At 35.9% G+C, this 15,133-nt stretch overlaps 1 protein-coding gene across 7 annotated transcripts in view; it reads left to right on the plus strand.

Moving 5' to 3' along the window:
- The window catches only part of NEBL (nebulette), a 256,863-nt gene extending 242,815 nt beyond the window's left edge, over positions 1-14,048 (plus strand). For 6 of the 7 annotated variants that reach the window (XM_035319464.1, XM_035319465.1, XM_035319459.1 and 3 more), the window contains 2 exons: positions 3,900-4,015; positions 9,063-14,048. In XM_035319464.1, the coding sequence (XP_035175355.1) occupies positions 3,900-4,015; positions 9,063-9,239 (293 nt within the window). In that variant the 3' untranslated portion in view covers positions 9,240-14,048. The remainder of the gene's footprint in view (positions 1-3,899; positions 4,016-9,062) is intronic. The other variant, XM_035319460.1, reaches the window with a different exon arrangement.
- Positions 14,049-15,133: the final 1,085 nt, after the last annotated feature.

Below are 15,133 nucleotides of genomic sequence, written 5' to 3' on the forward strand. Positions count from 1 at the left end.
AAACTTTTTTTTTTTTTTTTTTTTTTTTTTTTTTTTTTTAAATATAACCTTGTGGCTAAGTAATGCTCTCTTGATTATTCGTTTCCTATTTCCACAGTCTGACCTTTTTCTTTCACGGTCATTCTTAAAGCTTGTCACACCCCATTGTCTGCTGCAGCACGTTGATCCCAAATATCATTCTTTCAGGTTCTTCTGTTTCTGATGCTTCTTGCTTCAGAGGCTTCTCTGTGTTTGTCTTTTATCAAATGCATTCATTTTCCACTCTTGTTTCTCTGGAGAAGCCTATAAGGATATAGTAAGCAAAATATGCTAAATTCCTTCTAGTAGATTATTTAAAATAAGTATCTGGCTTGATTCATAAGTGGAGCAAGAAAAAGAAAAAAAAAAAGAAAGTTTTGGTACATCAGAATGCATCTGGTAAAGTCTTAATGCAACAAGAAAATACTTCCACCTGTGCTTCTGGGAGCATTGTTCAGCCCTCAGATCCCTCACCAATAAATCTGGCTTCAGCTAAATGAATTTCATGTTCCACTAGTGTGTTTTATTATTCCCTTAGGTTAACTAAAGCCATTGTTTTTGCTGCTGCTGCAGTCAGTGATGCTATAGAACCTTATACTTTGGTCTGAGCCAAAAGATTGCAGGTAACTATGGCCGATGATGATGAAGGAAACTTGAATTCTTTTTTTGTGCATCATTTTATCTCACTTTGAGTTAAAACTCACTTTGTCACTAAAAACAGAGCTCAGATCTGTTCTCTTCACTGATCTGCTTATTTATGTTACTTATGTGCTTCCTGAAGAGTCTTCCAAATAGATAATGTAAAAAAATATGTTAAAAACTATTGATCTTTTATTTATTTATTTATTAACAGCCCCAATTATATATTATTCTTCTAATGGAGAAAATAAAAAGTTGGAATTATTCAGTTAAATGTCTTGAACACTGATTTTATATATGCTCTCTAAATAAAAGACTGAAAGATACTTAGTGAAGCTGTGGAATCCTATATATTCCTTCTCTCTCTTTGTCTAGAATGTTTTTCTAAAATTTTAGTTTCTTATGCTTCCCAAAATTTTCCATGGTTTGCAAGGTATGTTTTAATTCCTTGGGCTTACATTTTCTGTTGTTGCAGGTAAAACAGTAAGCAGATTCTCTCAGACAGTTTGACAGAATTCTCTCATTTTGTGAGAAGCTGATTGCAAAAGAGGAAAGCACATCTTAGACTGCTACTGACATTTGTCACAAAGGCGGGAGGCAAGGGGTTATCCTCTGCAAAATAAACCCGTCGATTTGGAGTACATAATGAAGGAGACCATTAGTTGGCCTTGCACTGACAAGGGATGATTGGTAGGAATTAAGAAAGATCTGTTTTGTGGGGAAGGAATCAAGAGTCAACAGTTTCTACCAGTGCATTCACTTCTTTTAGGAAGACAAAAGGGATTCTCAGGGTGTCTGTCCCTGTCAAGGAAAAGCTGCTAGCCCTTTGTCACTGCAGAGCAGGCAGGATGCTGACTGATCAGCAGCCAGTGCTTGCTTAAGATACTTCTTCCTATGAAGTTAAAAAGTTCAAGCTGTGCTTGGTTTTGAACACACATGACCAATTTATTACTGGTTTGAGGAGATGAAGCTCTGTTGGCTTTTGTGAAGTGACCTGTGTTTATGCTGGTGGTGAATTAGGCAAAATATATTCTTTCTGGCTTGATAGCAGAACCTTTGATTAAATTATGTTTTCCTCTATTTTCTCATGAAGGAATACATCTGGTCATGTAAAAATACCTTGTAACAACACTGAAACATAAATTAGTTGATGAACTACTTAGGACTATTCACTTAATGCATGATAATCCTGTGAGCATGTTAACGAGCAGCAATTCTCTGATGATTAAACTGCTTTAAAATGTCTTTGTACTCATATGTCATTAGAATGAACTTGGCACTTCTAAAACATCCATTATTCATCATGTTCCAGTGTTGCATCTGACTGTGTATCACTTTAATTTCACTCACTTAACAAAGCAATCTATTCATTACAATAGTTTGCAACATGTTGTCTAAATCAGAAAAAAAAAAAATACAGCATTACTTATCTTTGAAAATATAGTAGAGTGAAAAATAATGTCCCAAGTCATAATTACATATGTAGTGCATTTCAATATGCTAACTAATGGTTGTTTGTAGAAAAAAACTTTGTTGAAATCAATGATATGGTTAGCTGGGAAAGTAGGTTAGGTAAAACACTTAGCTGAAAGTATGACTGACCTTTATTTCAGAAATATTTCAGCAAATGTTTTCTCAGTAATACTTTTCCATGTGTATCTATTGCCCTGATCACTCAAGAAGGAGACAGGGACAGAACATTATTACTGCAAATATAAATACTTGTTTTATATATATATATATATAAAATATATATTTTTTCCCTGCTCCTTAAGCATTTGTTCATTCAAAATGCCTGGGTCCTTCCATACATTGTGAATCCATTAAATCCTATATGAGTTTTGCTCCTGTTTGAATCAGTGTGTGATGGCTGCTCCAGAAGTGCTTCTTCACTTCCCAGCAAGCCCAAGGGATGTTTCTCATGAAACATCAGACTGATGAGTGCCTCCATGTTTGAAGATTTTTAACCCATGGGCTGCGTGAGCTCCATCTCTTGTAAGCAAAAGACAGCTTTTGTCAGACAAGTTAATAGAATACAGGCTAAATGGACCACTTGAAGATGTGTCAGTTGAGGTGCATTTTCTTAACAATATATAAATTTCCAGTTGAACTAGTAAAATTCTAGTAAATAGCAGTGGAGGTGGGCTAATAACCTATATGCAAGCTGGAAAACCTTATTCTCAGACTGATGTTTTGTAACATATGCACAGACATGAGGTAACTAAACTTTTAATCATAATAGATTTTTAATAGATTTTGAAAAACACTTCAGTATTAATTTTGCTTTAAAAATGTTTCCTGGACTTGCTGGGAAAATAGTGAATAGTCATTTATGCTCTGCTTTGTTTCTCAGAGATTTTTGGTCAAATGTGTTTTTTTAAATTCAGTCTGTTGCTGAATCTGCATGCTTGAAGAGATAAGGGGTTGCTAATGCTTTCCTCTCAAACAACAGATATAGGGAGGGAGTCCTTGGCTGTATTAACTTTTTGTACAATAAAAGTCAGCTTATTAATCAACAAACTATGGATAATAGAATTGATAAAATAGAATTGCTAAAATTAATGTGAACAAAGCATGTGTGAAAGAGGGAGCAATTGTGTGGTTAAGAGAAACTGTAAAAGAGGTGGACTTGGAAAGATTTAAATAACCATTGATCTGGCTGAGATTGTTGGTGGAATCAGAATAAACTAAGAAACCCAACTGTGGACTCATGTTTTTACATTCCTGTCTCTTGCTGTGAATCAGTCTTTCTTTATTTGTAGCCCAATACATAAGAGTTTGCAATGAGTTAGGAACTAAGCGTGGGGAATGGCTGTTAAAGCATTTCAAATGGGTACTAATATAAAGCTTTTTCAATCAATCTTTCCTTGAAAAATGGCAGTTTATGGCACATGATACTTACTGTGTTGTCTATGACAATATCAAAATTCAGCTAGTGGTGTCTCTAGCTTTAGTATGTCTTTCTCCTTAAGACTCCTTAAGACATATTAAGCTTTTCCTTCCAACTAACCTTAATAGCAAATGGGGATATATTGCTCTAGCTTTGGCTACATTAATGTATAATTCAACCTATGGAAAGCCTTATGTTGTATATGAGAATAATTCTTAACTATTTCATACTGAGAAATTGTTATTTATGATGCAAATAATCTACAGGTTCAACAGATTGCTGGATAAGGGCTTTTATATATATATATATATTTTAACTTCCATTAATGTGTCTATATTTCTTTAACACACAGCCCCTGTTCTCCCTGGGGCCTATCAGCAAAGCCAGTCCCAAGGATATGGGTACATGCACCAGACCAGTATGTCGTCCATGAGGTCAATGCATTCACAGCCTCATGCTGCAGGCCTGGTGAGTACTGGATTTCAAGAACAATTACATTTGGCAAGCAACATCATCAGCAATTGTGAAATCTCCTACATATGAGTAAATGGTCTCCTTGAGATTTACAGTTGGGCTATTCAACTGTCCTAATTTTAAATGATAGTCCTAATGTATGAAAAGGCACTGGCAAGAGCTTTTCTGTCAGAATGTATCATAAAAAATGTACTTATGATCTCCAGAAGGCAGAAAAATAACTGTATCTTCCACCTGCTAATAGTAGTAACTGCTTGGATAGTACTTCACAGGGTGAGCTTTGAAGATACGCTGTGTGATGAAATTGGGATCCTAGTACAGGATGAAAAACTTGTAAGATCACTCTGTTGCTTTAAATTTGTTTAAGACTTTTTGACTTGTTGATTTTGTACTAGCAGACTTTATGCCTGTCCATATTACTTATCTTAGCTTGTATAAAACTAGCTTAGACTCTGTATTAGTGACCTTTCCAATTCAAGAGAAAAGGCACACAAATGCTTGTCTGATCCAAATTGAGTTATACTGTTGGGAGATTTAGAAGCTTTATCATCCATCAATGGCTACAGTCATGAAGTTCCTGATTGTGGTGGATGGGAACATAGAGCTGGAGTGAATTTTTAGTACTAAAAGTAACTGGTCATGGTTATAATACTTATATTATATTATTATTTATTTTTAATGGAGGCTTCAGGGGGACTGTTGAGCTTTTTTCTGTTTGAATTCCTTATATATGGTTATCATATTTTTGTTATTGTATCACTGCCTAGACATTTTGCAGTTCAGATCTCATCACCTTTTACCTTAAAAGTATCAACTTATTTTGAATTCTGAACTAATTTTAATGGATGTATATTCCCTCCATCTTTCACCTTGTTTAGAGATGAAGTATTTAATTCTGAACCAAACCTAAAACTTGCTAGAAAAAGGGAGTTTTTGTTGAACTGAAAAAATTGAGTTGTCAAAATTGACTAGAAATTGTATTTTTATTTAAGACTCCATGCTATTTTATATCATAAAAGTTGCTGTTGAAGAGCAGGGGGATCCAGATATTTGCATCTTTAGATGAGCCAATAACCTGGGAAACTGTTTGGATACCTACCTGCATGACATCCATGAGGTGGCTGGTACTGGAATCAGCCATTCATTTCCAAGGATATCTCAAGGCACCTGGGGATCTGGCTGCTTTCCAAAAGGACCAGTGTCAAAAAAGATGGGGAGCTGGGAGCCTGGGCTTTGCCAGCAGACTTTCAAGTGAGTGGGAAGCAAAGGAAACAGCCTTCAAATGCAGCATATAGAGAATAGATATACCTGAAAATCTAGAAATCCACTTAGCAGTCTTCATCACTATCTGGGCAGGTGGAAGGCCACTGTTTCCCTAATACTTCCATTTCCCAGTGACTTTCATACTGGGCAGCCTATTGAAACAATATTATTTCAATAATTTGAGAATCATCATCTGCCTCTAATTCTAGAGCTGAGAATATGAAGGTAAAAGGAAGTGGTTGAAGTTACATTTAAATTAAATTTAAATTTTAAAGGATAGTCTGAGTCTTTCAACAGGATTTCTTATCCCTTTTGTGAAACAACGTTGATTGACATTCTTTTAGGTGATAATAGCTGTTTATCATTGAGGGGAAAAAAGGAACAGAAAGTATAATGATTTGAACTGATCTTGTTGCTGTTTAAGACTGAGTGGGTTTCCCTGAAGACAACAAAAACCCAAACATTTCCAGAGGGAGAAAATCAAGGACTGCTCTCCTGGTGCTGACTGTTAACTTGCCTGTCAAGTGAGGAAGACAGTGGGTGAGGAAGACAGTCACCCTCCCTGAGGTGACAACTGTGCTCCAAAAGAGGCCTTTTTGACACAGCTATAAACCTGGCATGCTCACTTGTCTTTCTGCCTTGACATCAAAAGACTTTTCTTTAGCCTGTGCAGCTTGTCCAGGTGTGAAGGGTGTGTTACACTCAGCTGCTGGGCCAGGACAAGGGAGTCTCAGAGCAGGCTGTGGGGAGAGCCTGGTTGGGGGTGTGCTTAAGTTTAGTGATTTGTGCAGACTGAAGAAGGCAGCCTTGGAGTGCTTTTCAAATGCAGTGTGGATGTGTTCTTAGGGATCTGATAAACTTGTGCAGTGTTAGGTTCATTGCTTTCAGCTTCCTGGTTGGTCCTGGGCTTGTAGCGGTACTGCCAGAGATACAGCATGGTCTGGCTAAGCCAGCCTGAGGGAAGAAAGAAAATTAAAAAAAACAACAACAACAAACAAACAAGAGGGTGAAGAGACTGGAGGGAAATAAGTGACAGCTTGAATACTGGTTTCAGAGCACGGGTGGGTTTTGAGACTTGACTAAAAGCAATGAAAGTGACAGTCGCACATCAGTGTATCAGTTTGGCTGGAACTTCTACAGGATGAGAGTGATTAGGATCCCATGGGGATCCCATTAGGGTGGAAATGACTGGTGAGGTAGCTGCTGTAGTAAAACCTACTCCTTTCAGACCATTTGTTGCATTGTTAACAAATCAGGGTCTCCAAAAGACATAATCATATTTTAATCACATCTACTAATTTCCTATAGCGGGCAATAGAGATACTTCTAATTTCTATCCATTTATTGGCTATTTACTTTTGAACTGTGTTTTGTATCAGGCATGATCCTAACACAGTTTTTGAGTAGATTTTTTTTTTCCCTAGATGAATTGCAATATTTCTGATACTTTGCTTTTGCTGACTTCCTATAAGCAATTTTGCATAATGGTCTGGATTAAATTGTTGTTCGGTCTACAGGATGTTTTGTAACAGCCCCCTGAAGGGTTCAGACAAGCTATGTTGGCCTCTTTGGAAAATAACTGGGTGTTCTGAAGCTGAAGGTAGTAGAAGAACAAAACCTAGATTGCAAGCTGGCTTTCTTTGAGAGCTGCTCTATGTGAAGGACACTGCAACAGGTACTGCACCTTGCAAGGATAGACCCGGAGGATAAGGATAAATTGATGGATGAACTGGAAATATGCATCTGTCAGCTCACATCTGGCTGAGGAGCTGCGAATATGACAGCTCAACTTAGGTACTTATATGCACAAGGCTTACTGTTTTTTTCCATGCAGTAGCTACAAGATAGACCTTGAGGAGGTAGGGAATAAGGGCATATTTGACTGTTTTACAAACCCCCAACCTTTTCTTATACCCTCTTGTGCTCTCAGACCTGCTAAACTCACTACTGACAGAGGAATAATTCACTAAAATATATTTTAAAAATCCATGCTTTGAGTCCTTTAAGCATTGTAATTCTCAATTATATAGCCCAGACTACATTCTGAAGTGATAATTAGGCATTAGAAGCTAACGGGATTATTATGGAGATTTCTCCTGACAGCCATTTAGTACCTAATTAGGTGTTAAGGCCATAAATTTAGGTTTCACGGCAGCATTTAGGGCCCTAATATTTTTTTTTTTTAAGTTTGAAATTGCCAGCTCAACTCCACAACTTTGCTGCATAAAGGAGACAGCAGTAGTATGTCCTATACCACGATGTTCTAAGAATGACTGAGCATTCTCCTGGTTGAGCAAAAACTTCTTAGTTTTTTCCAATATATGTTAGCCTAATAATACATTTAACATCTTCTCCAGTCTTCGTCCATTCAAAGGAGACATATAAGCATGGCTCAGGGGAAAATCCATTCCTTGCCTTATGCCAGGCATGGACTTATTACCATTTATATTAAATGAATTTTTTTTTTTTTTTTTTTTTTTTTTTTTTTTTGGAAACAAACTGCTTAAAGGACTAACTGCTGCTGAGCTTGTCTGTTGCTGTTTTTGGAGTTAATTTCAAGGCTCAGTAGAGAGATCAGTAGGAATAGCTGGAAAAAAATAAGATTCTCAAAGGCAGAGACCATTCCCTAGGGTTTCTGACCACTAGTTTTCTGCCTTGTGAATCTTTAAGGAATTTTTAGTGGTGATAGAATTCTCCAACCATTTCCTTTGATGCATTGCATATGCAATAATGCTTTTTTCATCATCTTCCATGAACCCTTGGAAGATATGAAAGAACTACCAAGAAACCACATAACTCAGGCTTAAGGTCTGTCTTGGTTATAGCCTGTAGGGCAGCAACATTACAAGGCATAGCAAAGAACAGTTGTACAGAATAAGATACAAATGTAGTTAGAGAGTAGGCTTCTCAGGCAAGGGAGTGGTCTATAGTGTTTAACCAAGAGTTGATTTCTCTAGTATTCAATCTGCTTTACCAATGATAAAGACAGAATCAAGAGGTATAGTGTATTTTCTAGCATGGAAGCAGTAATAATGAGTTGTCATGTTGTGTCTGGATTAAATAACCCCAAATGACCTCACAGAGGCACAAACTGAGTTTATTGGCTCAGCTCTGGCCAGTGGCAGGTCCCTTTTGGAGCTGGCTGTAAACTGGCTCTGATCTGATGTGGGTTAGTTTCTGGATTCGTCTCACAGAAGCCACCCCTGCAGCCCCACACTACCAAAACCTTGCCACATAAACCCAATGCAGATTAAGATCCTAATGAGATGAAGGACATTTAAAGAGATGGAAAAACTAATGAACTAGATGAAAACCACATTTCTTTTCTGTAGTGAAGACATAGGAGAAAACTGTTTGGAAATCATGGAAATAGGCTGCAGAAACACAGCTACACATGGCAGGACATAATGAACTGTTACTAGTGTATGCATGAAACAACAGCTGGAATATTTCAAGAGACAGTGAATAGTCTGAAATCTGTTTGTATGAGGACTTATAATGATGTAGTTTCACAAAAAATAATTATTTTGGTACTCAGAAAAAGGGATTATATTAATTGAATGTTTGTCAGGGCAGGGGGTATACTGTTTCTTTTCAACAGGTAACTTGTGTGATTTCTCTCTTTGCCTTGCTCCTTCTTGCTCCTTTTTTTTTTTTTTTTTTTTTTTAACATATATTCTTTAATACTGCTCTTCTTTTATTTTCTGAACAAATGAGAGAAAGAAGTATTTTTGCTTAGGCCAGAGACTTTACAATCTTGTTTTCTTTCCTTCAACAGAGAACATACAGAGCTATGTATGACTACAGTGCTCAAGATGAAGATGAAGTTTCCTTCAGGGATGGTGATTATATCATCAACGTGCAACCAATTGATGATGGCTGGATGTATGGTACTGTTCAGAGAACTGGGAAAACAGGGATGCTTCCAGCAAATTATATTGAGTTTGTTAACTAACTTTTGTCTCTAGTTCTTTGAGGTTTATTATGATTTACTCAAAATCTAACCTTTTAGAAAAAGTCAGAAGAATCTTTTAAGACCACATGTTCATTATTTTATCACTGCTATAACAGTCTGCATTCTCATTCAGAATCTAGTTTAGAGTCTTTTAAAGTAAAGACAAATAAACAAGAAGCTCAGAGCTTTGAAAACAGCATTGCTTATAATAGTGCTCCCTCAAAATAAATAAATAAAAAAAAGAAACACAAAACTTATATCAAAGCCTGGTTCTGCTAATCCTATAAAGATTTTGGTCAATTAGCTATAAAGTGGAAATACCTTCTCCCTACATCTCAGAGGTTATTTCTCTTTATAGTAACCATGAAATTGATTCACTTCTTATGGCACTCTGAAGTCAAAGGAGGTTAACACACGGAGTTTGAACACATCTTCAAATTATTAGGGAGATGTTTAATGTTTGAGAAGTTAGTGTCCTAATAAAAATAAAAATGTTGGGTAGAGAATTCAATCATTTGAAATAATGACAAGTAATATATTTGTAAAACAAACAAACAAACAAACCTACTGCCCAACAGCCTTACAATAAAAAAAGGTCTATTTTGATAGCAAAAATTTCCCAACTCTTCCTTACCCACATTTTTTTCCTGGATTATCCATTTTCTTTTAATCACAACCGTGACCTCTTCTATCAGCTTTTCTTGTATCCTAGTCCATCAGTTAGGTCCATGCCTGGATTCATGGTTCTTCAGTATCTTTTCCACAGAAAATTCCTTGCAAAGACTATCTAGAGTATAAAACCTGTCAAATCTTCTGTTTCCTTCTAATAATACTTAGCATTTAAGTAGAAACTTCCACTAGGGCAACGTATGACCAATACTTCATGTTCCTTTCCCTGTACTGCTGTAAATAGCCTGAGTGAGGCCACAGTGGTGTGCAGTCACACAAAGCATGTGGTCACAACCCTTTGTCTTTTCACAAGTAACTCGCTTAATGGCTGCTTTACTGATGAGCTAATGCACCTACCCCTGCTGCAGAAATATTTGCACCTCCATTGAAGGGTGGAGAAGAGCTCTGGTTATCGTAGTGCATTTCAGCTCAATGGCCTATTGCTTCCGTTTCCTCAAAAAATGTTGGTGATCCAACAGTGAGTTGTATGCTTACAAAATGATTAATGAAGGAGAAATATATATTTTTTTCTACTGATTTATTATTTTTCATAACTGACACTGAAAGTAAAACTAACCAAACAAAAGTCCAACATATTTTATTCCATCATGCTTCAGGTTAGCTGTGTGTAGAAAACAGTAACAATATTTTGCTGACAAACCTTCACATGTGCTCTCTGGTGCCCATGAACTTGTGATCCGAAGTACAGGATCCAGGTCTTTGTCAGTGAGGCTGAGAGGAGAGGATTGGTGACCTAATGGACCTGTGAGGGACTAGGTGAGCAGGCCTGGGGCACAAGGGAGTTCCTATTGCTTTAATGGGATGCCAGGAGGGTGCCATGTTCCCTCCCAGGGTGAAACTCTGGGAGGAAGGAAAAGAGAATTAAAGATCCATGTAGGAACTTACTCGTTAGGATGCATATAAGTGTAAGGAAGAAAGTGTGTTTGCTGATAGTATAACTTCATTGGTGTTCAGCTCTGTGTTCAGCTGTGTTCAGCTCTGTGACAGAGAATTTAATTTTGGAGTAGCTGTCAGAATATTGAGTCTACACTGGCATTCTTTTATGTCTGAAAATTTAAAAGTAGAATTAAATGTAGAGTTTATAGAAATTTTATATTTTCTATTTCACAAAATAAGAAGGCCTGCAGTATAATATGTCTGTAAACAACAAAGAAGATTGTGTGGTTCTATCACATCTGAAATTTGCAGCTGAAAGCTGTCATTACAAACACTTCCTTCTTCTATTTCTGAATATCGTTAGGAACTGGAGAGCTTATGCCATTTTTTTTTTTTTTTTTCTGTTTTTAACAAAGAGCAGGTTCCAGGCTGCCAAACAGAGGATGGAATGACTGCATTAAAAAAAAAAAAAAAAAAAAAAAAAAAAGTCCATGTTTGTGGAATTGTATTGCTTTCTTGTCTGCTGCCTAATTTCAATGCTAAGGCTGACTGGGAGCATCTAACTTCAAAAAATGTGGTTTACAACCATTCTGTAAATGTGCAATCTGTATGGGTTACACTGCTGACATTTAAAATTCTTGAAAAATGAGGGCTGTAACAAACCCTTATGCATTACTGGTGACTTCCACATTAAATTAGCTAGCTTTGCAAGTCAAATGGCTTTTTCAAAAGGCTCATATGGTAGGCTCAGCTAGAAGCTCTCAAAAAAGCAGTCTTCCTCTGCATTGGTTTTCATCACCAGCCATCAACAGCAAAGAGGAATCCCATCTTATGGTGGCTGGCAATTTTTTCTGATGATGCCTGAAGCAGAATTGGATATCACTTGCTGCTGTGCCGCTCTATTAGCTCTGTAATGCTGACAACAGTAAAAGCAAGTTGTCAGTTTGCTAACCAGATATGAATGGAAAGTAGTGAATAGATAAATTGCATGAAGTTGCAATTTTTAGTAACTTTACAAAAAAAGAAACTATCAACCTATAAATACACCAGTGTTCTTCCTACGTCAGACTTCCAGTCTTGAATGCATAGTGAAAAGTAAATCAGAAAATGAATATTTGATATCATTGGAGGAATATGTTGAGCTAAACAATGGAAATAAAATTTCCTTTATGAATTTTGAATATTCAGTAGCCTGGCAAAGCACTAAAGCAAGTTGCAAAATAAAAAAGGTCAAGCAAACAAAGCACGCGAATTATATTTCTGATGAAAATGTTATGTCAGCAGAATTATTAGGATCTGTTTTAAGTTACTCATTTATGTAGTCAGGTTTTTTATGTTGTATGTGCTTAGTAATTCTTGCTCTTTTGGAATGGTTCCTCTTTTTAAATGTAAAACAACCTTTATTCTCACTGGGCAAATTTGTTCTAAGCAGTGCTATCAAAGGCCCAATATTACCAGAGTGCAATTTTCAAAATGTTTTATAAGATATAAAATTTGTAATGGAGGGAGAGTGAGTCAGCAACCAATTTGGACAAATGCAGGTTTCACAAGGCATATGTTGGAGCATCAGTCGTGTGAAGGGGTGAACAGATGTTGTATGCTGTCCTGTATATCCTGTATATTAAAGTGTATATTCCTTTTTAACACAGCATGTTCCCTCACTATACTCCTGTAAACACTTTTTTTTTTTTTTTTTTTTTTTTTTTTTTGGGGAAAGGAACAGACTTTGAAGGAGACAAATTTTCCAAGATGTTCCAAAGTTCAGGCTGGAAGTTCACACATTCCCATCTTAAGCATTTTAGAAACAAAGAAATTAAGATGTTATCATTCTTACCTATATTTAAATATAAGTATAGAAAACTACATAGAGCATATTCATACATATACACAAGAACAAATGGGTGCCTTGCTTTTCATTACTCTTTCTTGCTTGGCTAATCTTCATTTTCTAAACAAAGCTACTTACAGATACTGCAGTTGTAATTTTTCATTATGGAACATTAGCATTTAATCTTGATGAAACAGGGTTTTCTTGATTACATTTGACATACCATAAACCACTTCAGCAGATTGGGATTTGACAGAGAATCACCTCCCATGGATTGTATTTGTGACAAATGTGTCCCTACTGAGTGTTCCTCGGGGATATGAAAGGTTTCCAATACTTGGGAAAGGTAATAATTTTAGTTTTTATTGTACAGTGATGGCATGTCATCTTTTACAATGAAAAAGAAATGACGAATATGGAAGTCCTTGGCAGAAAGTGGTACAGGGTATAAAATGTTAGATTTTAATTATGTTGATTAATACTCCATTTAAAATACAGAATAAGCTTTAGTTAGTAAATGTTTAAATAATATATTGCAACAGACAAAAGATGCTGTTGAAAGATCTCCAAACTGATGTGCTGGCAAATGCAAAGTACTGGTGAGCTGTAGAAGAACAAACCATTTTGCAGTGCTTTAGTGATTTTCTCCAGCTTTATGCCATAGGAACCCCTTCTTTCCTTTTGAAGGAAAACCTGAAAGCTATATTTCCTAAACTGCCTGCACTACAACAGTATATTCAAAGAAATTTCATATGCTTCTTGTGTCTGATAAATAGAATTTGCATATTGTACTTAAGTTGTAATCCAGTTGTTGTTGACATTTGTTTAATTATTATTTTAGGGGGAAAAATAAGCTATACTGTAGCATTTCAATCATGTGTATTTAATAGTACTATTAGAAATTGCTAGACCATTGGAAGACAGCAATGACTATGTTGACATTGATTAGCATGATGTGGAAAACCTCTCAGCTGTTGGTTTTTGCAGTGTGACATAAAAAGCAAAAATGAACCGCTGTGCAGTTTGGCTTATGTTTGCTTTCAAGTGTGTAAAGTTTTAGTTATTTTGCAAAACTGTATTGTATTTGGGAGTATACAGTTCTGAAGGTAACAATTGTTTTTCAAAGGACAGATATACTTACTCTTGGATCATATGATGTATCATCCTAATTTGGCTTTTGTTATGCAGAAAGTTAACACCAGCTATTAAAATATATTTTAGTAGAAATGCTTTAATTCCTGTTTCTTCCTCTACACTGTGAATATTTAAGCCTTGGTGGACTAGAGCAACATCATGCTGCCCAAAGTACTAACCTATGCAAACTAGTTCACATTTTAGTTGATGTCACAGTGGATGTAACATAAAAACTTATTTTGCGTAACATTGAACGTCATTCAAATAAAATATTAAACCCAGCACTATGTATGTATTATATTCATAAACAATACTCTGCAAAGCTATCATACCCATTAAAACAAACAAAGAAAAAAAACTACCAAAATTGTATATTGTTCTAGCTAAAGATGCTTTGAATTTTCAAACTTAAGTGGAATATATAGCCCCATTATTTTTCAACCTTGATCTCAAGAAATGGTTTGCTAAAGCAGCAGTTTATTTCAGAAATGCACTCTCCTCCAGGTTACTTTGCTTTTTTTAGTCTGTGTCTGTAACCCTTCATTAGAACTGCAAGTTACATGTCCCTTGTTTAGTTTAAATAAAGAACAGTAGTAAGTGAAAGAGGTCCACTGATTTGACTGATACTGGTTTGCTGATCTTTGAATGGGCATTTGATTAGGTGTAGTCTTAGAGCAACACTAACGAAAACAAATCACATTGCTGGCCTTTTAAATACAACTGTATATACCAATATGGTTCTTGGGATATCTCTGTTGGCGTACATGTGTAAATTATTTCTCCAACATTGTAAGAAAGTTTAAGTTAAAATCCAGAAGAAAAAAAAGAAATCCAGAAGAAAAAAAATCCAGCTCCACCAGAAACAGTTGAAGAAGACTGTTTGCTTGACATGTTTTATTCATTTCAGCCAAGTGCACAGTCCAGTGTACTGCACTCACATCTTTTAACTTTTGTCAAGTGTTAGTTTGAAGAAAGCTGTTAACAATAAATGAGGACAAATGACATATAAATGAAGCGGGTGAATTCACACTAGGTAAGTGACACACACTTGCTACTACACTAATTTTTCTTTAGGAAATACATGTCAGCACTTCCTATGAAATTTAACTAATTACAGAGCTTTGATTCCATATTCTGAGATGCTTTTATAAATTAAAATGCTTCCCATATGGCAAAATCCAGCCTTTATATAGACTGCAGCAAGCAGCAGTTTTCAATAAGAAAAAAGTTTTAAGAGCTGCCGAAATGGTCTTCAAGCATTCAGAATGTGTTTTATTTGTAAATCCCTCCATAATCTGCTAGAGCAACTGGAGTACTAGATTTATTTATTTATTTATTTATTTATTTATTTATTTATTTATTTATT

Source organism: Oxyura jamaicensis, chromosome 2 (genome assembly GCF_011077185.1).
Source record: "Oxyura jamaicensis isolate SHBP4307 breed ruddy duck chromosome 2, BPBGC_Ojam_1.0, whole genome shotgun sequence".
NCBI classification, from domain to species: Eukaryota; Metazoa; Chordata; class Aves; order Anseriformes; family Anatidae; genus Oxyura; species Oxyura jamaicensis.